The sequence below is a fragment of the Dipodomys ordii genome, unplaced genomic scaffold (genome assembly GCF_000151885.1).
Source record: "Dipodomys ordii isolate 6190 unplaced genomic scaffold, Dord_2.0 Scaffold70, whole genome shotgun sequence".
Lineage (NCBI taxonomy): Eukaryota > Metazoa > Chordata > Mammalia > Rodentia > Heteromyidae > Dipodomys > Dipodomys ordii.
The window spans coordinates 3613721-3640489 of NW_012267286.1; the positions used below are offsets into that span (position 1 = coordinate 3613721).

General features: G+C 38.1%; 1 protein-coding gene across 1 annotated transcript in view; it reads right to left on the reverse strand.

Moving 5' to 3' along the window:
* Nucleotides 1-26769, reverse strand: part of Ank2 (ankyrin 2, neuronal) — a 298210-nt gene that overhangs the window by 94866 nt on the left and 176575 nt on the right. The window contains exons 10-15 of the mRNA XM_013023813.1: nt 23481-23579; nt 18068-18265; nt 15564-15662; nt 15288-15386; nt 10709-10807; nt 2341-2538 (exon numbers count right to left, since the gene is read on the reverse strand). Of these exons, the coding sequence (XP_012879267.1) occupies nt 2341-2538; nt 10709-10807; nt 15288-15386; nt 15564-15662; nt 18068-18265; nt 23481-23579 (792 nt within the window). The remainder of the gene's footprint in view (nt 1-2340; nt 2539-10708; nt 10808-15287; nt 15387-15563; nt 15663-18067; nt 18266-23480; nt 23580-26769) is intronic.

A 26769-nucleotide genomic window follows, 5' to 3' on the forward strand; every position in this document is an offset into this window, starting at 1 on the left:
CTTCCTTCCTTCCTTCCTTCCTTCCTTCCTTCCTTTCTTCCTTCCTTTCTTCCTCCTTCCTTCCTTCCTTCTTTCTGTCCTTCCTTTCTTCTCTTCCTTCTGTCCTTCCTTTCTTTTCTTCCTTCTGTCCTTCCTTTCTTTTCTTCCTTCCTTCTGTCCTCCCTTCCTTCATTTTTGGGTTGGTCATCGGGCTTGAGATCAGAGCCTGGGCACTGTCCCTGAGCTATATCATTCAAGGCTAGTATGATACCACTTTGAGCTACAGCTCCACCTCTGGTTTTCTGGTGGTTAACTGGAGATAAGAGTTTCACAGACTTAACAAAGGAGGAGGCTACAATGCTTGATAAGAAATGCACTCCTTGTCTTGCCCATGTAATTGTAACCAATCTGTACAGTATTTTCACAATTAAAAGAAAAAGATTTTCACAGACTTTCTTGCTCCAGCTGACTTTGAACCTCGATCCTCAGATCTCAGGCTCTGAGTAACTAGGATGATGAGTATAAGCCATCAGGACCCAGCTCTGTTTTTACATATCTTAATTCTACTTACACATTCATCTGTGAAGACCATCATCAGCTCCCACTTAGATTGTTATTAGTATTATATGGTTCTGCTGAATTTCTTGTTTACTATCTTTTTTAAAGAACTTTTTAAAGCCATTTAGATTTTCAGATGTCAGGATTTGAATAAACATAATTCCTTATTACAAAATGTATGTGGGAGTGCACGCACGTGTGTGTGTGTGTGTGTGTGTGTGTGTGTGTGTGTGTGTGTGTTTGAACTCGGGGCCTGAGCACTGTCCCTTAGTTTTTTCACTTAATGTTTTCACTCTTATCACTTTAACCACAACTCCATTTCTGGCTTTCTGGTTAATTGGAGATAATGGTTTTATATACTTTCCTGCCCAGGCTGGCTTTCAACTGTGATCCTCCGATCTCAGCCCCCTGAGTAGCTCAGATTACTGGTGGCATGAACCACCAGTGCTTTGGTCAAAATATTATTATACAGTTATACACAACTATAGTTATACATAACTGGTAGAGAGCAGAGAGCTCTCACTCCAAAAGCAATGAGGGCATATCACTGTCTCAAGTTTCCCCTTGTAAACCTCCTTCTCCCGGGCACAATGTTTATTCCTACTTACTCTCAGCAAATTGAAATGGACTTTTCATTCATCTGAATCACTGTTGTAGTGTGGAAATAATTTTTCCTTGTGACAAATTCATCATTCTAGATTTCTGTTTCCTTTATCTACTCTTCTGCACTGGCTCATTTTCTATTGCTCCAAAGAGCTGTGAGCATTTGTATTTTATCCTGCTTACCTCTACATAGTGAATTTCAAAGAGAAAGTATAAAGTGAAGGAAAAATGATCTGAACACAAACAAAATCCAGGATGATGGAGGATCTTTGATGTGAGTAACGCTATATCAAGTATGAATCTCCAACTCGATTGCATCTTGACACTCAGTACCTAGGCCCAGGTATACTTGAGAGAGAAAAGATGGGGGGGAAGAGCAGGAGCTGGGGTTTTAGATGGGGGCCCGCTGGTAACTAGGGATGGGGAAAACACAAGAGAAAGTAAAGTGAGCCCCACAGCACACAAAGCTACCAGGAATGCCAGACTCATAGTATATTTTTTCCTCATTTAGAATCTAAGAAGCTTATTTTCTTTGTCTTATGATTACATCATAGATTTGACAGTGGAGAGGGACGAAAAAAGTGCACAGTCCACTTAAAGTCCTAGGAACCAGTATTGGAAATAACACTGGCATTGGGAGAATGAAATGTAGAACTCTAGGGGTTTGGGTATTGGTGTTGGGTTTTGTTTTGGGGGGTTATTTTGGTGACAGTCCTGGGGCCTTGAACTTAGGGCTTCGGTACTGCCCTTGAACTTTTGTGCTCAAAGTGACCACTCTGCTACTTGAGCCACAGCTCCACTTCCAGCTTTTTCTGAGTAGTCTATTGGAGATAAGAGTCTCACAGACTTTCCTGCCTTGACTGGATCCTCAGCTCTCAGCCTCCTGAATAGCTAGGATCACAGGTATGAGTCACCAGCACCTGGCTGCAGAATTCTTATATGTACATATACATATGTATGTATATACACACATATATAGACATCTATATACATATCTATGTATATAGATATGTATACATATATAAATTATATATATATATATATATATATCGTGGAGTTTCACATCCCCGCCTAATCATATAGCCCATGAATATAAAATGCCCAAAGAAGGAAGTGAGCCATTTGGAGATCCACTCTCCCAGATGCCCATGTCCCGGGCCATCCTCTTAGCCACAGCTACCCGGAAGTCCATCTCCTTACCTTGGTGGCCAGGGAGTGAGCAGCTCCCGCCTCCAGGAGGACAGAGGCCACATCCAGCTGGCCTTCTCGGGCAGAGATGTGCAGCGGTGTGTACCCGTTTGTGGTCGCCGCGTCTGGATGGGCCATGTGCTGTAGAAGCAGCTGGACGATCTCTGTCTTGCCTAGGCGGGAGGCAATGTGCAGAGGTGTCTGCTCCTCCTACAACTCAAGTCAAGTGAGAAGTTAGATCCCGGAAGACCCAACTCCACGGACAACGTGTGTCATGGTGTCATCTCAGAAGCTCCAGGAAATACATCCCCAAAGAAAGCCAGTGTTACTGGGTCCTCCACACTTTGTATCTTGCTATCCAGGTGACTTCTTGGGTTCTCTAGTTTCTCTTGTTTTTTTTTTTCTTAAGTACTGGGATTTTAACTCAGGGTCTTCCCTTGGCTAAGCAGTTACTCTACTGTTTAAATCACACCCCCAACCTTTGTTTTTTTTGCCATAGTTCTCTTTCCGGTAGGGTCTCACGTTTTTACCGGGGACTGATCCATTTACCTCTGTCTCCCACGTGGCGTTGAGCCATCACCACTGGTTTATTTGTTGAAATGAGGGTTGTCTGGCTAACATTTTGTCTGAGTTGGTATCAAGCCACAACCTGGCCAATCTCTGCTTCTGGAGTAGCTGGGATTACAGGCATATACCACCACACCCAGCCCTAGTTTGTTTTTTGTTTGTTTTTTAATCATACCTACATTATTGAAATTATTATTTTCTGGATACCCCCAAAATATTTCCCACCTCATGAAAGAGTCTACCCTCACTTATGTATAAGTGCAAACATGTTTAAACTCATAGCTTTGAGAAGAAGAAATGGAGTCAAGGAATTTTAAGACCCAGATCATCCTCTAAGAGCTTTTTTTACTTAAAAGGAAGGATTTATTTCAGGGAGCTGTATCAAGTGAAAATGACCCAGGGAAGCTGGAAAAATTTTGTTCTTACTCTATTCAGTAAGCCAGGGATACAACTGCTGGTCATTTTCTTCAAGGAGAAACTGCATAAAGAAGACATTGTAATCTGGTTTTAAAAGCCACTGTTCCAGGAAATGCTGCTGTTGAGTCTGCGACTCACATCCAGGACTTCAAAGATGAACTGAGGCTCTGGCAATAAGCAAGCGGAATGAGCTACTTGCCAAGTGTTCTTAGTTGAAAGGGAGAGAGGCTAGAGCTGGGGATAAGGGACAGGAAGGACTTGCTCAAGAAAGCTCATGAAGTCACCTGATCGTAACCGCTAGTCAGGATTGATGTTTTCAGGGTGAAGAGAACCAGGCCAAATAACTGTCTTGTGTAAAAATAAAATCGAGTTCAACCTTAAGTGATGACAAAGGGGTGTATCTTTACAATCTACCCGAGGGTGAGTCATAATAAAAAGTGAAGAATGAAGATCTGGGCTAGAGTCCAAGGCTGTGAATGAATAGAGGAAAGATAGAATAGATTTGTGCAAATAAACGCAATACCTCAATGTTATTTGTTTTAATGATGCTATAAGCATTGCATGGATTTTAGCATGGCAAGAAGCAAATAATATATGATAGCAATAAGGTTATTTTAACCAAAGAATTGGGATGTGGTCAAGCTAGGTAATTTATCCATTTCATTCATGTATGATGCATATCTTTAGACAGAAGTAAAGGTATAAAATGTACTATTAAACCACTGGGTTTTTGTGATAAAGAGATTAAAAGGAATTTACTGAGTTCTCAAAGATTGCCCAAGGTCATGAAACTACTAAAACAGAATTTGAATTCAGGCACTGGGTTGAACAATGTTTCTTTGTCTGTGAATTCTATAGAAATAGACACTACGAGACAGCCATAAAAAGAACTACCAGGACAAGATGGGTCCCAATAGCAGATGAAGAAAATGGACCTTTACAAAAATAAGTAGTAATTGAAACATCCATGAAATATAAAAGACAGGAAAGCTACAGAGAACACCCACCTCTCAGTCCCCCACAGACCTCGACCGAGGTTAAGTGAAGAAAACCACACTCAAACATTCAAATGTGCTTTTCATTGCAGTAGGGAGGGGAAGGCAATGATGATCTTATTTTTAATCCAGAGCTGAGAAGAAGCAATCTTTGATTAGCATGGCCAGTGGTAGCTATTGTTCTTTAGTTATAGGATGTGTGTGTGTGTGTGTGTGTGTGTGTGTGTGTGAGAGAGAGAGAGAGAGAGAGAGAGAGAGAGAGAGAGAGAGAAAGTGTAAGTCACATACCTTTTTTTTTACAATGTTGAGTCCATCTCCAATAAAAGTGTAAATGGAAATATCACATACACGGATGGGGAGTCCTGATCTCCTGCATCTCTTCCAAATGCATCATGAAGCACCTTAGGACTGTGATGCAGTCTGAGAAGTAGCCAGGCTCCCCTCCTGTGTTTAGCCACGGCCCACCTCCTGTGTTGGTTTTTTCCAATCTACCAACATTAGGAAAATCTTCCTAAGCCTCAATCCCTTTTATAGACAGAAATCACAGTGGCAGGAGCTACATTCAAAACAATGGGTGCCATTGCTACTGTTTTTGACTGGCTAGCAAGCTGGTGGGACTTAACTTCCCTAAGAGTTCTCTAACATTTTGTAGGAGTTCAGTTTCAGGGCAACTTACTGAAGCCTGGTGACCCTGTGGTTGTACAATGCCCAAAGCATTGTACCCCACCCCTTAAAGCAAGAGCTCCCAGCAGGGCAGATAGGCCCTGGTGCTTTGTTTGGTTGTATTCACTTTAGACAAGAAGAAAACCTTCCCGAGAGGTGAACCCAAGTGTACCCAACACTTGTACTCCCCAAGACATTCCTGTCACTCAACCCATCTCTTCTGTTTGTACAGTAGAGTGGGTTCTGTTTTTTGGAATTACAGTATGACACTTGCACCTGTGTGTGTGTGTGTGTGTGTGTGTGTGTGTGTGTGTGTTTGGAAATCAAGAAGTAAAACAGAGCAGAAGCTCTGTGTTCATTTTTTCCCCTTGCTCTCTTCTCTGAGAACAGCCCCCACCCCAACATGCTTTAGGGGAAGTGGACATACCACACCCCACGAGGCTCTAGAGAAATCCCTATTCTTCCTACTCCATCTGATAAAAGGGCCACAAAATGTGTCTGGGCCCAGGCTTGATGCTCTAGCCTGGCCAGACACTTGCTCAAGAAGGGAATTGCATTCATTAGAAGCCAGTGATGTGCTTGGGTGAGAAGGAGCAGGGCTCACTGCATTTCAAGTGAGAAGTAATGAGGAAAGGCAGATAACAGCTCCCCCACTGCCTTGTTCACCTCTGCCTCTCAAAAGAGGGAGTTATGAGAAAGATAGTGAGCCACAGCAGAAATCTGCTTTCTACCCTGAAGCTATGACCATATGCAAATGAGAACACTTTTGAACTCAAAACCACCCTGCAGCACAGGACTTCCCGGTTTATTCCATATGATACACGGTGTTCAAAACACTTTCTGAATTGCAGGGCTCTGCAAACACGTTAGCCCAAACCACACCATTCCAGGAAAACATCAAATGATTAAGTAAGTGGAAGTCGAAAATTTGTGGTGTAAATGTTCCTTTTAATAGAACAAGTGAAAAGAAAAGCTTCCTTGGCCACTGCTCAGAGAATACAGCCCCCAGAGAGGAGCCTGGCTGTCATCTGTGCACTTGCTAGAAATGTGGAATGGAGCCCCAAGGGGCACTGAAATCAGGTATCAGGTAATTTTCACTGAAATTTGGGAGTCTTGCTCTGTAGGGTATGGTTTAATTTTTATTTTTAATTTATATTTTTAATTTTAATTTTTTTGCCAGTCCTGGGGCTTGAACTCAGGGTCTGGGAACTGTCCTTGAGCTTCTTTTGCTCAAGGTTAGCATTCTACCACCTGAGCCACAATACCACTTCCAGCTTTTTCTGTGTATGTGGTACTGAAGAATCAAATCCAGGGCTTCATGCATGCTAGCCAAACACTCTACCATTAAACCTCATTCCCAGACCAATTTCCTAATTTTTTTTTCTGGTCAGTCATGGGGCTTGAATTCAAGGCCTACTGCTGTCCTGAGCTTTTTTCCTCAAGACCAACACTGTCCAACTTTGAACCACAGCACCCTTCTGGTTTTCTGGTGGTTTATTGGAGATAAGAGTCTCAGGGACTTTCCTGCAGGGCAGGCTCTGGACCACAGTCCTCAGATCTCAGTCTTTTGAGTAGCTGGGATTACAGCTGTGAGCCACTGGGATCTGGCTATCTACTCTTAACAGAAGGATGCTCTATAGAAAAGATCTCAGTGGCATCGTTGGATAAATAGTACTGCTGAAAAGAAATTTGATATTTATGTAGATTAAAAAACAAATAGATGTTTATGTAGACTGTGTGACTCAATGTGGTGCTTTCTTTTGTTATATGTTAAAAAATAGAGCTAGTCGCTGGTGGCTCACATCTGTAATCCTAGCCACTCAGGAGGCTGAGATCTAAAGATCTCAGTTCAAAGCCAGCCTGGACAGGAAAGTCCATGCATCTCTTATCTCCAATAAACTAACAAAAAACTGGTAGTGGTGCTGTGGCTCAAGTGGTAGAGTGCTAGCCTTGAGCAAAAGAAACTCCGAGACAGTGAACAGGCTCAGAGCTCAAGCATCAGGGGGAAAGGAAAGAAAGAAAGAAAGAGAGAAAGAAAGAAAGAAGGGAGGGGAGGGGAGGGAGGGAGGGAGGGAGGGAGGAAGAAGAAAAAATAAGAAAAAGAAATGTGATTAAGCCTTGCATGACATGGCCATGAAATATCAAAAGACCCATTGCAATAATGAGATGTGCAAGTCGTTATGTCGAAAAACGAACTTTACAACATTGGCTGGGGGGCAGGGCAGGGAGGGATGGGAAGGGATGGGAAGGGGAAACAAAGGAGGAGGCTACAATGCTTGATAAGAAATGTACCCATTATCTTGCCCATGTAATTGTAACCCCTCTGTACAGTATTTTCACAATAAAAAAAAGAAGTTTGAAAGAAGTACAGAACATCTGGTGATCTTGACCTTCAGTTTTCTAAATAACTTAACATTTTTTTTAAATTTTTTATTGTGAAAATACCGTACAGAGGAGTTACAGTTACCTGGGCAAGATAACGAGTTCCTTTCTTATTAAGCATTGTTGCCTCCTCTTTGTTTCCCCTTCCCAGCCCTTCCCATACTCCCCCCACCTCCCCCCTCCCGATCTTCCCACCACCGCCACCAAAGTTGTTTTTTTATTATTTCCTCTTTGGTGACTATTCACCCATTTTGATCCATTTTTGTTATCTGTAAACTGTTGCACACAGGGTTTCAATTCAACATGTTAATGTTTGAGTACGTGCTCATCAGAGTCACTCCATTATTCTCCACCATTGCCAGTCATATTTTTTAAAGGTGGATTTTGCAATGGTATCCAAAATAGTGGAAGGCTATAATAATAGGTTAAAACACTATAGAAAAAAATGGCATGCATCTAAGGAAATACGTACACTCTATTAAAAATTGAATAATTACAATTTTACTATCAGGAAAGTAACAAAGGGTTTTCTTTTAAGAGAAAGAAGTGGTAAAGTTATTTGTTATTAAACGTAGAATGCAAAAACTATACCAGAAACATTGATACAATTTCTGAATAATAGTGAAGTTCATCACACTTGGGATGCTTCTGGTTAACTGTAGAAATAGTTCTTAAACACTGAAATGCCAAGGAATCTTAAAAAGAGAGAGAAAAATGACATTGGAATAATACTGTTGGCAAACTAAAGCACAGTTACACTGTAGTAGTTACTAGAGAATATGTTTGTACTTCTCACAAAAAGGATAGACAGGCAGATAAAGACTAAACCAAAGACAGTTATATCACAGATGCTCATGTGTCAAAGCTTCTGCCAACAAATTTCAAGTTCACGATCATCCATAGAACTCACTGTAAAAAAAAAAATATATATATGTATATATACATATAAATGCCTATTAAATTCAGTGAGTCATAAAACAATGTCTGGGAAAGATTTTTGAGTTGTCTGTGCCCTAATCTCATATTTTAATGATAAAGACAAAGAAGGCAAGTGACTTGCTTGAAATCATTTTTATGCAAGTGATTTTCATGACTCAACTCAGTTTTTATTTCCCTAATGGAACCAGCATGTTATGACTCATATGAATTTTACCTTAACTTGGGTTTATCAAGTATTGGATACGGTAAAAAGGGTTTCCATAGTTCAAAGGAACTCCAGTGATGATACTGAAAAACTTAATAGCACAGCCTAGAAAAGAAAATGGAAGATACAACACATTGACCAACATTCCTTTGGTGATCCGGATAAAGAAAGAAGATGAGAAATTACTCAGGAGTCTGAGATCTGAAGATGGTGTTTTGAAGCCAGCCCAGGCTGGAAAGTCTGTGTCTTATCTCCACTTAACCACTAAAAAAAGCCAGAAGTCGATCTGTGGCTCAAGTGGTAGAGCACTAACCTTGAGCACAAAAGCTCAGAGACAGTGCCCAGGCCCTAAGATCAAGCCCCAGTACATGCACACACACACACAGACATACATGTGTGTGCGCGCACACACACACACACAGACATACATGTGTGTGCGCATACACACACACACACAAATGAGAAATAAAATCAGGAAATACAATTTTGAAAACTGAAGACGAAAAGAAAAAATATAACCTGTGAGAGCATTTGAAGTCATTAGAAAACAAGACAAGTCTGATCCATCTGTAGTGTCCAGACTCTTCCATTATAAAATAGTGGAAATGCAGAATATCTGAATACATAGAACTCAGAGTAAAAAGCAAAGAGGCTCTCCTTACACAAGAGAAGAAAGTGAAGCAGGTGAAGGGAAACCACGAAAATTTTGAGAATAACGAACTGTTAAGTAGCTTTTAAGAACAATGAAGATGGATTGACTTTGGGAGCTATGAATAATTTTATATCCATGTAATGTAAGAGAGATTGTTAAATTCCTGAAAATGAATAGTTTCCTACGTTTAAAAAAATATTAAAATTTTGCTGGGCACTGGTGGCTTGTGCTATAACCCTACCTATTAAAAACACAAAAATAAGGAGGATTATAGTTTGAGGCCAGTCAGGAGCAAATGTTTGTGAGACACCCCATCTCAATCAATAACTGGGTGTGATGGCAGACATTTGTCAGTTCACATACATGGCAGGCTGAGATCAGGACACAAAGCCAGCCCAGGCAAAGACACTCCAAGATGCCATCTCAATCAAAAAAAAAAGCAGGAAATATGCTAGCGGTGAAAACCTGCCATCCCAGCTATACTGGAAAGTATAAACAGGAGGATTGAAGTCCCAGGGACATTTGAACAAAAAGCCAGACCCTATCTCAAAACCCACCACAGAAAAAAAGAGCTGGAGGCATGGCTCAAATGGGAGAGCATCTGCCTATCACCCACAAAGCCCTGAGTTCAAACTCCACTACCACTAAAAATAAATAAAAATCTAAATCAATGCTATCTCCCTCTTTTGCTTTCATTCTCTCCTCTCACTCTCACACTCTCTCTTCTCTGTACAAGTGACAGAAAAGTAGGTCAGGAAAAGAATACACTTAATAGACTGGAGGCAGGTCACCTCCATCAAAAGAGTAACCATGATATGTGAGCATGCCAATTCTAGGGCTTGAAGTCAGGTATTCATACTCTGAATTAGCTTTTTCCGCTCAAAAGTAGCTGGTACTCTACCCCTTGAGCCACCCCTCCACTTCCAAGAATGACAATAACTTTACTTACCCCTGCAAAAAGTTTTACTGAAGTGTTATGGGCTTGGATACATAAGTCTCTCTTAGGACCAAACCACAGACAGAGTCATTAGCTCCTAGCTAAGGAAATCTACTGACAACATTTGACCTCTGGGACCTGGTTTACTGGTCTGGGTAAGTCGATGTTATGTTTTTTAAATGTTAAGATGGACATTTTTTATTATGTATCCTCACTCTTATTTATTTATTTACTTTCTGTCTAAGAAACTTTTTGAACTGTACTCCATGGCATGTTCAACTCAAAGAATCAAAGAACAAGAGCCTCTCTTAATAAGTCTCATCTCAGTGACCAGTGGCTCATGTCTATCATCCTGATGACTTGGGAGGCTGAGATCTGAGGATCACAGATCAAAGCCAGCCCAGACAGCAAAACCCATGAGACTCTTATCTCTAATTCAAAACTGAAGCTATCCCAAGTGGAGCTCTGGCTCAAGTGGTAGAGATCCATCCTTCAGTGGAAATTCTTAGGCCCTGAGCTCAAGCCCCAATACTGGAAATAAATATTTGTTAATCAACAAACCAACAAACAAGATGAGTCACATACACTGGCCCAGAAGAGAACTTTGGAGCACCAGCACCTACCCTGGCTCTGGCATCCACCAGGGCACCGTTTCTCAGGAGGCACCGGACGACTTCCACCTGCCCTGCCCGAGCCGCCATATGCAGGGCAGTCTCACCACGCTGCCGGGAAAGAAAGATCACCCAGTCATAAATAAACCCGCTGCTCTGGGTCCTTAAACATACAGGTCCCTTAGTTAACGAAATTCGGCAATATATCCATGGGTTTTAGAAGTATATGAAAAGGCCAAGTTATTTAGTTGGAAAAATATGGATCTTTTTGTATCTTCTCCATCTTTATAAGGATAAAGCTTAGTTTTTTTGTAAATTGTTCTGTCATGACAAATTAGTAAACTTATCCAAACACCTAGGATAACCTGCAATTGAATTTGATTTCACAGTCAAGCTAACATAACTGACATGACTTTGATGAGAAAGTTGCTTATAAACCTAAAACTTATCATTTATCCCATTTCAATGGGGAACTTGAGATGTTGAAGATCAAATAATCACACGGCAAAAGGAAAACCACATTTGTACCATACATAAATGACTTCCTGTCCCAAAACTTAAACTTCATTTCTGAAATTAGCTGTTTCGCATCTGATTTGGTTTTATGAGGCTTGGCGATTAACTGTTTATATACAAAATCCGATTGGCCCAGGATGTGCTCTATTTATGTTAGCAAGCATATTTGATTACAGACAGTGAATTGAGTTCAGGGAAGTAAGTTAGCAGCAGCATCGCTTGAGGTCAGCGATAAACCTATCTTCAGATAGCTTTGTGTTCTACCAAGGTCTGATGCACCCACAGGGAAGTGCAAGGGGAAGGGCTAGATGTAAGTCATCTTCTAGTTGGTAAGCCGTTGTTACCAAAAAAGGCAGGGTTTCCTTCATTCATCCATTCATTCAACTAATTGTATACAATATCGCAATAAAAATTAGGACAGTTTAATTTGTCACAACTGATCTAGAACATATAGTGTCAGCCAGGCAAGTGAACTATTTCAGGTCAGCGGTAGCCCTTGCAAATTTGGTTGTGGTTATTTCTGGCAAATTCGTGTGAAGAACATGCTGTGGTTATGTATATGGTAGACCAATCTGGAAAATTTAAAGTGAATGTTTACTGTAGTATGTCTCTCATAGTTCATTTTCCTAACTGTTCAGAGAACCATTCCATATGAAGTTACAAGAAATTCATGCCCAGTGATTGGATTGTGTAAACATTGAATTGATGTCTTTCCTTTCCTTTCTCTTCTTTGTCGATTACTTTTTTCCCTCTACTGACCTTTTCTGAAATTATTCTGAAAATTTTGACTTTTGTACAATAGTGTGTCTGGAGTTTGTTGGGTTTGTTTTTTTAAACAAACAGCAGGTTAATTGGGTAGCAATATTTGCTTCCATGCTTGAGAAGTAGTGCAAGATTTTCTCTCTGTACAACCAATTTCTAACTTCTTTTCTATATCACTTACAACTGGTCTCTGAATAAACAACTAGCTACTTTTTTAAAATACAAGGCAAAACTTAATATCCAGATGTGATTACAAAAGGGTTAGCAGTTCTACTAATTCTGGTAGAAATAAAGGCAAGAATAAATTTCCTCCTAAGTAAAATCCTAAAGGTTCCAGTTCATGTTCAATGGTAAATTTTATAAGTCAAATTATTAATATGGGTATATTTTAAAAATCTAAAAATGTTTCTAAACATTTTTATTATCTTGAAATAGTCTTTATATTTTGGTGATCTTTATTTTATACTTAAAAGATGTTGTTTTATATGTTTGAAATACATGAATGGGATGTGAGCCTACATTAAAGCATTAAACTTTATAAACAAAGGAAAGTGCTAAGGAACACACATAAAGTATCTCTGCTTCATAACAATGAACTTACTGAATTCTTATTAATAAATGACATCGATGCGAAATTATCCTTACTCTTTTATATATTTACATTATTTATACCTGTATAAATAAGAAAATGAAAGGTGTCCTATTGTTTTGTTCAATATTGCTTACATTTCTTTATTGTTCGATATACTGTCTCAGCCTTATTTTCCTCATTTTAACTAATAAAAGAGCATAAATGTTTTTAAAGCATAATATAAAATGTGAACTTTACCATGAATCCATTGACTCATTACAGGAAGAAGAGAAAGCTTTATAAATGCTCTGCTTGTAACATCCATCACCCTAATGGAGTTTGCTTTTCTACTCCCATAATCCTCAGTGAATCCTTTGGGCTATGGGTGGGGTGTAGCTGGCAGAGAAGCTACCCAAGGGTTTGGAAGTGCTTTCATAAGCTTCCTGGCAAAGGAAATTTTCAGGAAAAGTATCTGCATATGATTGAGTTCCTGGTACATTTCACACTTGCGGTGAATTTTCAGACACAAAACAAGAGCGACAAGAGAATGGGTTTGCTCATGTCCAAAGCAGGTGCTAAACTTCATGCCCCTCTTCTCAGTGGTTAAGCTGACTGCAGACAGCTACAGGAACGTCCACTTTTGCCCATGAACTTGAAAAGCATCGAAGCACACAGACAGCATTGCATTCAAAAAATGCAACATGATTTCAGGCAACACACAAAGGCGCCAAGGTGTTTGGATGGGAGAGGGGTCAGGAAATGACCAATTCTGTCACAGCAAGCAGGCAATCGGGTCAGTATCCACACTTCATAATTCATTTGCAAAAGCTTTTGGATCCAGTCACCAAATACTCAGCTTCTGAGGATACACACATTCACAGGCATCCCACTGCTAGAGAAACTGAAAATGCTTCTAAATGCAGGATTGCCAGTTTTAGCAAATAAAAATACAGATGGCTACATTTTTAATTCCAGACCAACAATGAATAACTATGTTCACATCTCAGCTGTTGTATGGGACATACTTATACTAAAAAAAAATCAAATTGGTATCTGAAATTGAATTTTAATGGGGACTCTTGTATTTTCTCTGGCAACTTTACCTATAGGCATCTGCTCCCTGAAGGTCACAACTTCTAAAAATAAATAAGAATAAACAAAAAATAACCAGGACTGGTACTGAGAAGAGGATTAAGCTGGTGTTCCCCAAGTCCTTTTCCTGAAGAAAGCAGAAAGTAATGGTCCAAGGAATCAATAACCAAAATGAATGACTTTAGAATAACTGAAAACCAGGAATTAAAGTAATATACAGAGGTGATCAAATTTGAGAGTCTGTAAAACCCTAAAAGTGAGTGAAACTTTTTTATTGTAGGCCTCAGAGTATTATTTCTTTTCTTTGGAAAATCTATATGCAGTCTATATAGCTCCATTACACCCAACATACTGGAACCACATAACCATTTAAATATTGGAATTGGTCAATTAAGAACAGAAATTAATGAAATAAAGACTAAAACAATAAAAAAAAGAGAATAGAATGTGTGTAGGTTATTCTTTGAAACGTTTGCAAAAAAAAAAAAACACTTTCCCAAAATGAAAAAATATTTACCCTAGGGAATTTCTGTCAAGCATCTCAGTGGATATATTTGTAACGAGATATTACTGCCATTTCACATGATAACATAATTTGACATAGGGTCTCTATTGCTCCTACGATTCCATAGTATTTAAGTGCAACTAAGGAAAAATGAAAAAAGATAGGGGAGGGAAAGGTAAGCTAGAACATAGAGGACTTTTCTTGGAAGTTACTGGCCTAAACATAAATCTGTTCAAGTCTTTGTTTTGTTTGCCATTCTTTAAAGGTGAGGGGTGAGGATAATGAATTAGTCTAGAGTTCTAAAGAACTGCTAAAAATTAAACTCAGGTTGGCAGGTTGTGAAGTTTCTCTTGTACTTGGTAATTAGAGATTACCGCATACTGTTCTTACTTCAGGAGCAATAAGTTATAATTAGGGAAATATAAAAACAGACTTGATTTTTTTCTTTTTTCTTTTTTTGTTGTGGTGTTTGAACTCAGGGCCTGGGTGCTGTCCCTGAGCTCTTGTGCAAGGCCAGAACTCTACCACTTTGGACTACAACTCCAATTCTGGTTTCCTGGCGGTTAATTGGAGATGAGAGTAGCGTAGACTTTCCTGCCCAGGCTGATTTTGAACCATGATCCTGAGATCTCAGCCTCTTGAGCTAGGATTATAGTCATGAGCCACCCAGCACCCATCCAGACTGCCTATTTTTAATGACTTTATACTTTAACTTTTTGATAAGATAAAAAGAATGTAAAATAGCATTCATTTATTATTTTTTGTGTGTCAGTACTGGGTCTTGAACTCAGACTCTCACAACCTCATTTTGGCTTTCTCACGCAAGGCTGGCACTGTACATGTGTGCCACACCTCCATTTCCACTCAATGCATTTTAGATGTATGTTCAATCTATCTGCACTGGAAAACTTAAGTTGTCTCATTTCCACAGCGTCCATCTTGTTTCCTAGAACACCGCTTGCCTTACTGAGGCTTTCAGTGAGGATCTGGCCTTATTTCCGTATATTTTTCAAGAACCCTTCTCAACACTGAGCTCCCTGTTCTGATCACACACACACACACACACACACACACACACACACACACACATACACACACACTGTGCCTCTCCTCCTCGCAGTTATGCTGACCCAAGCCATACTCACAATGTTAGTGACATCTGGAGAGGCTCCGTTCTGCAGCAGAAGGAGGACAATGTTCAAGTGGCCCATGAAGGCCGCCACATGTATTGGTGTGAGGCCAGACTGCGAAACAAAGCAACAGGAGTTTTACTCCTCTGCACCAGTGAGGTTTTGGGGCTTCTTCAGATAAATCAAAGTGGAGTGGAGAGGACAGAGATGGGTGAAGAAGGAGAAAAAGGTGAAAGAAGGTGTGAGAGAAAGGGATGTGTCGTGACAAGCTGAAACATTGGTTTTTTCTACCTCTGTGATAGCTTGGATGGAAGCCCCATATTTCACCAGCAGTTCCATGACTTTGATGCGGTTTTTCTTGCAGGCAATATGCAGTGGAGTAAAACCATTCTGTGCAAAAGACAATCAAGTTAGTGGAAAACATGCAGAAACGGTTGTCACACAACTCCACATGCTGCTGGCACATTGCAAGCAATAATGTTACATAGGTCACGTCATGTCACCATTTTGGCAAATCCTGCAGGGACTGGCATGGGGAAAGCAAGGCGGGAACGTGTGCCTATTGGCTTCTTGGGGGCTGGTTTGTATGTATTTCTGCTGTGTTCTTACAGATGAAACAAAGTACCCAAGAGTTTGTTCTTCTAAGGAGCAAACACAGAAGACAACTGTATTTCAGAATCCCTAAGTTTTAGGCTGATTATCCAGGTGATGAAGAGTTGAAGAATTGAATAGAAACAAGTATTTTTATGATGCGAGGTCATTTCTCAGAGCATATCAAGTGTTTGTCTATGTTCAAAATCTAATATTGACTGCCTCCTTAATATATATCCCAGGTTTCTAAATCATTTTGCAAGTGTTCCCAATTAGCTGAACGTATTTATATTCAGACATTACATTTTCTGTTGAAAGTTCCTGTTTGTTTTATGCTTGCTCTGGGCTTAATCTCAAGGCCTGGGCAATGTTCCTTAGTTTTGTTGTGCTTTGTTTTTTTCTTTCAAGGCCAGAGCTCTGTAACTTTAGCTTCAGCTCAATTTCCAGCTTTTGGGTGGTTAATTGGAAATAAAAGTTACATGGACTTTCATGTTCCAGCTAGCTTTGAACTGTGATCCTCAGATATCAGCCTTCTGAGAAGCTAGGATTATAGTCGTGAGCAACCCCACTGGTGCCCAGCTGCAATTATTTTTAATACTTTGTTTCCCATGTTATATTTTGTTTTATAATAAAATGATTAAATTTCTGAAGATTTTCAAGGAAAGTGTAGACAATTCCTGGATAATTGTAAGAAGATGCCTCTGAGAAGAAAAGAAAGGAGGGGAAATCTATAAGGAACTTCGTAATTTGACAAATGCGCTAATGTCCAAGAATTGGACGTTATTGGAAATTATATAAAATTTAATTCATTCCATGCTAAATTGTCTTGTGTTATATTTTTTACTTGAATATAGATCATTTATTGAGCTATGTGTATTCCCCTAGTTAGCAATTCTACATGTCCCAAAGGAAGATGATTGTCAGGCAATATTTTTACATGCTAATAGTTCCCAGGAATGCATATGGTCTTACTTAAGCTAATGATTTTTTATACAGTACAATAATAAACATAATTAGCTTGTTGAGTTACTGTCCCTATTTATAAACTTTAGAGTAAGTCAGATCTAAATAGTTTCATGTCTTTGTGATACGTAAGGTATTTGCAATTATTAAATTGTGGTATTTCATAAGATTATTGATCACTGCACAATAGGAAAAAGCATTTTCAACTGCTTAGAAGAAAATGAAGGAGTCTTTAACTCCCATTTCTTGTCAGGAAGAGAAGGAAATGCTTCTCTTTTGTCTCCATTTCTCTCTACTTTTCCTTATTATATGAAGATAGCTATAACTTTTGGGAAAAAAAGTAAAGAAAATAAATATCCTCATGCAACTGTACAGAGCCCTGATAATACAGTCACTTCCCAAATAACTACCCATGAATCAATTCTAATAAAAATTTTCAAATAAGACTATTTAATATTTCATGATTTTAATGGTGTTTTATTAAATACTAATTGAAGAAGAATTTTAGCTAACATAAACCATACTAGCATATAGGGGAAAAAAGGATGTGCTCTCAGATTAAGAACTAAGAAATGGCAGCCATAATTAGTACATGCCCAATGCTCCCAACAATTATTGTTAGAGTATAAGCAAAGCAAAGAAAATGAGCTGCTCTAGAGATGGCCTGTTACATTTTTTCCTTACGTAGTTACTGGGCTGGTTTCTATCAAATGCTTTCTCATAAATAATAAACTAAGCATCATTTCCTATTTATCTATGATGGTACTTAGGAACATCTCCAAGTCAACCTTCCACCCACTCTGCACACTTACATATCACATATGTTCATCATTTCAATTCTCCTTTTTTTTTCTTCAAAAGAGATTAATAAAGTTTACCTTTTTTTTCATTCTGGTATCCAGACTGTACCTAGTATCAAGAACTTACTTTATCATTTCTTACTTTTCAACCTCTATTTTTTTTCAGTTTAAAACAAAATCACTCACCACTCTAGAATCCCATACTGTCTGATTGCAACGGAATGGTTTAGAAATGCTTCATTGATGCTCTCTTAAATCTATCCTTGCCCACCATTATCTATTCACAACCATGAAGGCATGAACTAGGCAGACAAGTTGTAGGTGGTGACAACCTCAGAAGTACTGACTACGTATCTGTCACCATGTACAACAGTGTAGGCAACATTGGTCAAGCAGTATGGGTTTGCTTATTCCCATGAATGTGGACTAGGCCAGGTTTACCAGAGCTCTGGCATTCGGGTTGGCTCTCTTGTCCAGAAGGAGTTTGGTTACACGGTAGTGGCCACAGTGTGCAGCAACATGGAGGGCTGTCAGGTAGTCCAAGGTGACATCATCAACAGGCGCCTTGTGCTGTAGCAGATGCTTCACACATTCCACGTGATCCCCCTGGGCAGCCATGTGAAGTGGAGACAGGCCATTCTGCACATCAAGCAAAACACAATCATCTTGTGTTTAAATTACTTTCTTGTTCTAAGACATTGTAAAGTCGCTTCTTGATCTCTAACACGGTTACTGGCAGGGGGAGAAATGCTTTCGATTTTATATCTATTCAATATCTGATACTTTCTAGTTGATATTTGATAGATGACAGATTCTCTTCAGTGGAGAGGAAATTAAAAGAACATTTAACTTTATAATTACGTTATTTTTTCAGCAAAAGACAAATATGCTCTTTGTGAATGAATGCATAATATTTGTGGCAATTAAGCCTAGTTTTATAATTATCAAGAAAGTAGTGTATATACAAAAATAAGTGATAGCTATAGCTTAAATTATTTGTATCCCACTCCATACACAGGAGTGTACATTCAGTTCTCTCTGCCAATGTTTCTTTACCTATAAATAGAGGGTTTGGCAGGTGAAGGTGGAACAGATGGAATAGGTTAGAGATAAGGAAATTCTTGCTATCTCTTAAGTCCACCCTGTTCTCATGTTCTGTGATGGCTTTTTCCAGTGATCTTATGTAAGAGTTAGAAGAGGGAGAAACTGAAGTGAACTATGTGTGTATCATTGACCTCACAAGGTCACTGACGCAAGTCTAAATTTTTGGTATAGTTCCAAATAGCTTTCACTTCAATTCTATAAGGCAGTCAGTAGCAGAAACACATGATAGCAGGGTATAATATTATTCATTATCAACCTAACGTTTTTTAAATAAGTTCAATAAATAAATTTCAAGAAAATATATATTAAATTAGAAAGAATAAGGAACACATTAGTAGAATATTGTACAATTAAGAGACAACATTTTCTTTGCTTGTGAATTCCAATACAGTCACTAGCAAAAGGATCATTGACCAAGTAACCAATTGGATAAGCAATTCATTCAAAACAGAACCTATCTGTATGAGATACTAGAAAAGGGCCACAGCCCAATAGTCTCAGTCAGTAAGGTGATTTTTTTAATTTATTTTTTTGATTTCATGAATGTAGGTTTTTTTTTCAGTTGTACTTTTTTAAAATTTATTTTATTTTATTTTTTTACTGTGAAAATACTGTACAGAGGAGTTACACTTACATGGGCAAGATAATGAGTACATTTCTTAACAAGTAAGGTGATTTTTTGAAGTGATAAACATCTAAAAAGCAGTTACATTAAAATCTTATTTGTGACAGCTTATGAGTTCAAGTGATTAAAAGTATTATTGTTTCTGAAATAATGTTAACTCATAACTATTGCTTTTATATTTAGAAATCTATAAAATAAACTTTTAGAAGGAGTTAGTAATGAACTGGAGAGGAAGGGAATTGCTCAGTGGGAAACATATTTTAGACCTCAACAGTGTATGTACCAGAGGTTGAATATTTCTCTGAAAGTTTATCATTCTTCAATATTGTTTTATTCACATAATAGTATGTAAAAAATAAAATAGGCACCATTCCATCCTTTGTTCCTTTTGAACTTATTTACTGAGCAGGCACTCTTCAAACCTTATTCAAGTACTGAGAACACAGACTACCAGTCTTCCTAGTCTTGTTTTCTAGGTTGGAAGATAGATGGGTCAGGACAAAAGAATTACTCTGGCTGTTGTTTTGTGAATGGACTGGGCTAAAGGAAAAGACATGAAACTACTTAGCAGCTTCTTGAAGCCATCAGGAGGAGGATGACCTGGATGAGAGTTACTTTACTGAAACTGTTGAGAAGCTGCTGACTTCATGATACACTTGAAAGAAGTGGGGAGGGGTTGGAAATAGGAAGTAAAAAAGTGTAAAAGAAGCATTTAGCATGATATGAGCTATTAGGTCTGAGAAATTTTGGGGAAAAGTTCAATGGGGTTATTTGGATTTTAAAAGAGTGAGAATAGGAGGATTAAGGCTGGAAATGGGGATAATACAATCATAAACTGGATTCTGAACTTAATTTGAGCTGCTCAATAGACATCCAAGTGGTCAGGGAAAACTGACATGAACATATGATGCATGGGTCATCAGCACTTGGACATTATTTAAAGATTTTATAGCAAGTAGTGCAGAAAGACAGGAAGTGATACAAAGCAGAGTTCTGGAGTTATGATATTTAAAGACCTGACAGATGAGAAGGAACTTATAAAGGAAATTGAGAAGTGAAGACTAGAAAAAGGAGAAAATCTATCTATCTATCTATCTATCTATCTATCTATCTATCTATCTATCTATCTATTTATCTGTCTATATATGTATATATATGTATATATATGTATATATATTACATATGATGCCATGGAAGACAAATAAGAAAATGTATTGAGAGGAGTAAGATTAACAGTACATGTAGAGATTCTAGACAATATGGGTTCTGATTCATGTAATTGGACAGATATAAAGGTAGAAGAATGTGGAAATCCTCTTCTGATTACTCTAATGATCTCAGTGTGGTGGGAAGTCGAAAAACAGAAATTTAAGAAATGCAGAGAGAAAAAATAATCTAGTAATGCAACAGAAAGCTAGATAGACAGTGTGATTGTTGGGCAGCATTATGGCTAATTTCAGGACCCTGATCATAGTTTTGAAGCCACTGTAGCCACATTTAGGTGTGGCTGGATAGAGGTGGGGGGAGAGAAGGAGAGGAAGTTGGTGTGAATATGTAGGTGATATACTGACTATGGAACTTACTCTGGGCAAAGGGCCCAAGCTGAATAAGGAACAGTGAGATTACAAAAATAATTTCACTATTCTAAGATAACTTTTCTGGAAACTCTTTTAGAAAATAGCATTTACTATTCTAGAAAAACTATTCAGAAATTCTTCTAGAAAATAGCTTCTACTGCTCTATGAAAATGAAAATTGAAAAATCCCAGCAGAATAAAAAGAACCTCTGTTACTGAGGTTGTGTAAGGAGCAAGCTAAAACATAGAAGGGGCAGTTGAAGAGCAGAAAGGTAGAACTAGACATTATGGAGGATTTACAATTATTACACTAAAAGGCTGGGCCAGAAAAGTCATCTGCTGATCTTCTCAAAAAGTGATTGGGAATTGGAAATAGATTATGGTGATGATTAAGTGTGCAGAGCTAGATTTTCAAAGAATGGGGGGAAGTTGTTTCAAGGAGGAAAAAACGAGGAGAAAAAAGTCTTTTTCTTCAAGGAGAAAAAGAAAAATGTATTCTGAAGAGAGGAACAACAGACTGACATCAGGCATTTATTTCAGTTCTGGGCACTGGTATTACCTAACTCCAACCTGATTAGCTCCTCTTCTCCATGTTCTTTATCCTGCATACAGCCCTACTTTATGTCATTATCTCCACTTGTATCTTGTCCATATAATTCTAAGCATTTAAAAAATGTACTGGTTGTATTATTCCTCTTGATTTTCCCCAAGTGACCAGAGTGTTACTTGGCAACTTGTGTCTTTTTCACACATGATAACTAATAATGATACAAATGCATGATACAATCATGCAAACATCATACTGGATCCTTACATCTGAATAATAATTGATCTTGAGGATGTCCGTATATATGGTCTTCATTAGTATGATATGACAATTGCAGACCAACTCCAGAAGCATATGACTCATGGAACAGCATATGTTTCTCCTTGATTTGCTTTTTTATTAGCATGATTGATCTGAAATTTTATTACCATTTAAATTATTATCTATCATTGCCTTACTCATGCATCCATACAATGCATGCATATACATTATCTATATTATATATATGTATATATGATGGAAATGGGATTTGAACTCAACTTCATGCTTACTAGGCAGGTGCACTACTGTTGAGTCAAATCTCCAGCCCTTTATGCACTGGTTATTTCTGAGGTAAGGTTTGCTTCTTGTTTAGATGTATCTCTGCACTGTACTAAATCTTTCAATATTTTCCTGATATGATGGGCATGCACCACCACAGCTAGCTTTTACACTGAGATGAAGGTTGCCTGGTTTGGTCTGGAAGTGTGATTCTCACAATCCCAACTTCTCAAGTTAACTAGGATTACAAATGTGGGTCACCACTACCTGGCTAAAACACAAGTTTGTGTAATACAGTGTATATTTCTGAAAACAGAAGTAATGCAGATCATTAATTTCCCTTTGTATATTTCTGACTTGAGTTTTCACCTTTCCAGGACTGGTAAGGCACATCTTTAAAGACTGAGTTCAGTCTACATATAGTTTACATGTATGGGCCAGGTTGCTCCAAATGATTTCAAGTCAATAGACAATTTAAAAGTAATATAAATGGAAAAACTATCTGTTTATGTCAGTTTGTCTCAGACACAAGGTTAGCTGATAGTGATCTTGTTGGAACATAAGAAGTAACCATTGTATGGGGAGAAATACAAGAAGAGGACTTCACCTAAATTTTTGTTGTACTTAAGGATCCAGGTGTTGCAAAGAGTACTAAATTGCTTTTTAACATAGATTACTAAATTGTTATTGATGTTAGTTTGTTTCATGATAATTTTCATAGTCCATAGAAAGACTAGGTAATGGGAAACTACATGATAATAAAGTTTTAAAACTATTTTGATAACAACAATCTCCAATAACTCACCATATGGTTATTATTCATATGAAAAAAATGTTTTTCTCATGTTTGTGCATATAAATGAAATGAGGCAACAAATGTTATTATGAATAATATTCTTATTTAATGGTGTGTTGTAGGTGGCTCATCTTTACTTACGTTAACTTTTCCTAACCCCATATGTAATCAGGCAGCAGCACTGTTAAGCAGTTATGTCTACTAGTATGGCTTAAGACATAAAGACTGGATAAGCTATCACATTCATCTTTGACTGCTAATTATGTGGCTCTGAAAGATAATTCTGTGTGCATTTTATAGTTATCTCACAGAACCACGAAAATAATTCTCATCGACTCTAACAGACCTTGGAGATTCCAGTTATCAAAATAGTTCTACAATTTTATTAACATGTAGGGGATTCATCGGGTACAAGAGACATTCTCATTTACATAGAGAATTCCTATTGTATATAATGTAGTTCCAATTTTCATCAGCAGAAAGAGGAGCATATAAAAATATAGCAAAACTGAAGTATATTCTGCAATCATAATACATGTATCTGTCCATTTTAATAGCTCCCCCACCCCCACACACATAACTAGAAAATACTTGGCTTATGCTTTCATTTCAAGAACAGATGACCAAAACTCAGCTTCCATGCTCTGAGTCCCATCTTATCCTCACCTTGGTCCTGGCCAGCAAGGGAGCTCCTCGCTCCAACAGCAGCTCCACCACCTGGTCATGCCCACTTCGCGCAGCACAATGAAGGGGCGTCAACCCATCCTGTGGAAATAAAGAATGAAATGGGCCTGCATTCACGTTTGTGAGTGTATTTTTATTTGCAGCTTCCATTAGAAAGAATGGAAAATTGCCCCATTCATAAAGAAATGGAAAGACTTGGAAAAAATTACATTAAGGGAAGTAAGCCAGACCCAAAGAAAAATACGCTGCATGGTTTCCCTCAGTTGTAATCACTAGAATGTGCCCATAAATCTACAAGTAAACTCAGTGTATAGTAAAAAAAAAACCAAACAAATAATTACATCTGGACATGATTAATTAAACAACAACCTAAACATTCACACAGTGGGAATAAAGGAGGATGTCCTTAGAAGAGGATCACAAGGGCTCAATCGCTATTTGCATAAGATCAAATAAAATGATGCTTATCAAAATGAACTCCAAGAAACAGAAGAGGCTTTATCATCATCATCATCATCATCTATTATTATTATACTATTGGTTCTTTTTTCTTCTTTTCTTTTTTTCTTTGGTTTATTCCCATTTGTTGGGGGTTTTTGATTTCTGTACCCTTTGTTTTATATATGTTTATCTGATTTGGGGAGGGGAAGGAGAAGCAAAGAAATGGTGGGACAAAGGGAGAACCAATTCAGCAGTGCAACCCTCTAGACACTAGTTAGAAATGAACTATACAACTTGGAGTGGAGGGAAGTCAAGAGGGAAAACTGGGAAAGAATGAGGGAAGGGGTGATACTGTTCAAAAGGAAATGTCCTCATTATCTGACTTGTGTAACTAACCCCTTTGTACATCACCTTTACAAGAAAAATTTTAAAAACAAAAAAGTTAGATTGCATCTATTGCCCTTCAGAAAAGGAACTCACTCCTAGTGACCCTATAGAATTGTAACAAAATAACAGCTGTCTCTGAGACAGAAAATGAGAGAGTTAAGGGGGAAACAAGAGAGAAAGAGATCTTGACTGAGGGAAGTAGAACTAGTCAAAACGGAGACAGGAGTCAGCAAGAGAATCCCATCTTTAGGAGGGCTATGGGAAAGAAATTGTTGTCTGTCCCCAAGTGTGCACATTCAAGAAGTTGGAAAAGGAGAGAATGTTGGATTTGTTGGACTTTAATTTAAAGCTCTACTTGTTTGGAATCATAACTGAGTTTATATTAAGTTATACTATTTTCATTTTGCTGTCCTAGTATAACTTTTATTTAAAAATTCATTTCTAACTTGTCCTCTCTTGAACTGCTACGACTTACATAAAATTTCCTAAAGTGCACACTGAGACTTGTTATAAAAAAAAAAAAGTGGAGGGGTTGGAGCTTTTTCATATTTCCACTATATTTTTCAGTGTTTAAAGATCATATAGTTATTTCCCAAAGATGTAATTTAGTATTACTAAATAGAATTAGGTCTATTTCCATCCAGTAAAACAGGATACCAGCAACATGTTAATGGTTTTTCTGATGTTAAGACTTTTAGGGTGCAGCCTCTATTCCAGAGCAATCACCAACTTCTGTCTTATTTTATTTCCCTTTAGCATGAGCCCAAAGCAGAATAGTTAGAAAATATAAGGTAAAATAGGGACTAAACCATTTTAAGGCCAGTCATTGATGGCTAGGCTTGTAATCCTAACTACTCATGAGGCTGATATGGGAAGACTGTGATTCAAAGACAGCCCAGGACGAAGAAAAATCCTCAATAATCTTTGATTGATCAGGCAAAAACTAGAAGGGGAAGTGTAGGCCAAGTGGTAGGGCACCAACTTGAGTGAAAAGAGTTATACCCTGAGTTCAAGCCCCAATATGACTCACACACACACACACACACACACACACACACACACACGTGTGCGCGTGTGCACGCGAAGGAAAACAAGGAAGAATAATGAGCAAAATCTAAAAGAGGAGAAATGAAATTCTGAATGTATGACTTCACCTAAGGAAGTGAAACTTAAGGAAAGATATGAAGATCCATTAAAGGAAAGAGGTGGAGGAGGTGTGGGCAGCAATCACAGAAAATGTAGCACAATGAACAATTAAGACGCTTTCAAAGCTTCAAATTGATCCAAAACTCTTAATGACTCATCTTTTGTGTCTTTACTTTCAAGACCATCTTTCCAGGTTATGTTACCCTCAACAGAAATAATTTCTCTGAGATATAGTATTCTTCCTAGTAGAACATTCTGGGGGTTCTTCTCTAGGTATTTTTTCCATATGGGCTCCAGATACATGCATTCACTCAGCTGGGCTTGTGCTGTGGGGCACCATGATTGATGACTGGGATTCTGACCAATCAGACCTGTAGGGACAGCATGTTCCAGTCACACGCATTCTTTACAACAGTTCTTCTTTCCTTCAGTCTGCTTACATCATTCTTCTTGATGTCTCTTTTTTTTTTTAACCCAGATCCTCACATTTTTTCAGTTTGTTTGCTCAGCTAGCATTCTACCACTTGCACAACACCTCTGCTGGTTTTCTTGCTGTTACTTAAAGATGGAATCTCCTAGACTTTTCTTCTGCCTAGGCTGGCTTTGAACCTTCAACTTGAAACTCCCAAGAAGCTCAGATTACAGGTGGGAGCTATTAGTGTTAGGCTTTTGATGTCTCTATCATCATAAAAATGCTAGTAACTAAAACTGGTTTTCGTTTTGGTCATATTATGTAATACTGTTAACTGTATTTTTCCATCTTGGTAGCCTCATTCTTCAATGGAGACTTCCATGTTTTCTCAACAGGAAAATAATGCATACTTCATGAGCTGTTAGGAAAATGAAGTAAGATGATATTTGTAAAACGCTTAGTGGGAGTATCTAGAATATGGCAACTGGTAAGTAATATTGTTACTATGTTAATTATGAATTATGACATCTAATCAAAAGTAGCAAGGGTGAGTGCTTTTCCTGATGTGCTCTTTTAGTTCATCATCTTTTAATGTTTTTGGTATACTTTTATTGTTTGTACTGAAATGTGTATTTCAATATCTTACACATAATTATCAGATAGAATATCTCCATATTTAAATAATAAATAAGTTTTAAAAAACAAAAAAAGAATAATGCCTTTAATAAGCCTGAATTAATAATTTCATTTTAGCTAGTTATAAAATTTATGGTTAAACATAAACATGAAAAAGATTAGGATTTCTTTTTTCAATAGCAGTAAGGGACTCTACTAAAAATGTCTCTGACTTTCCCATTTGAACCTACTTCATAAAGGGAAAACCAA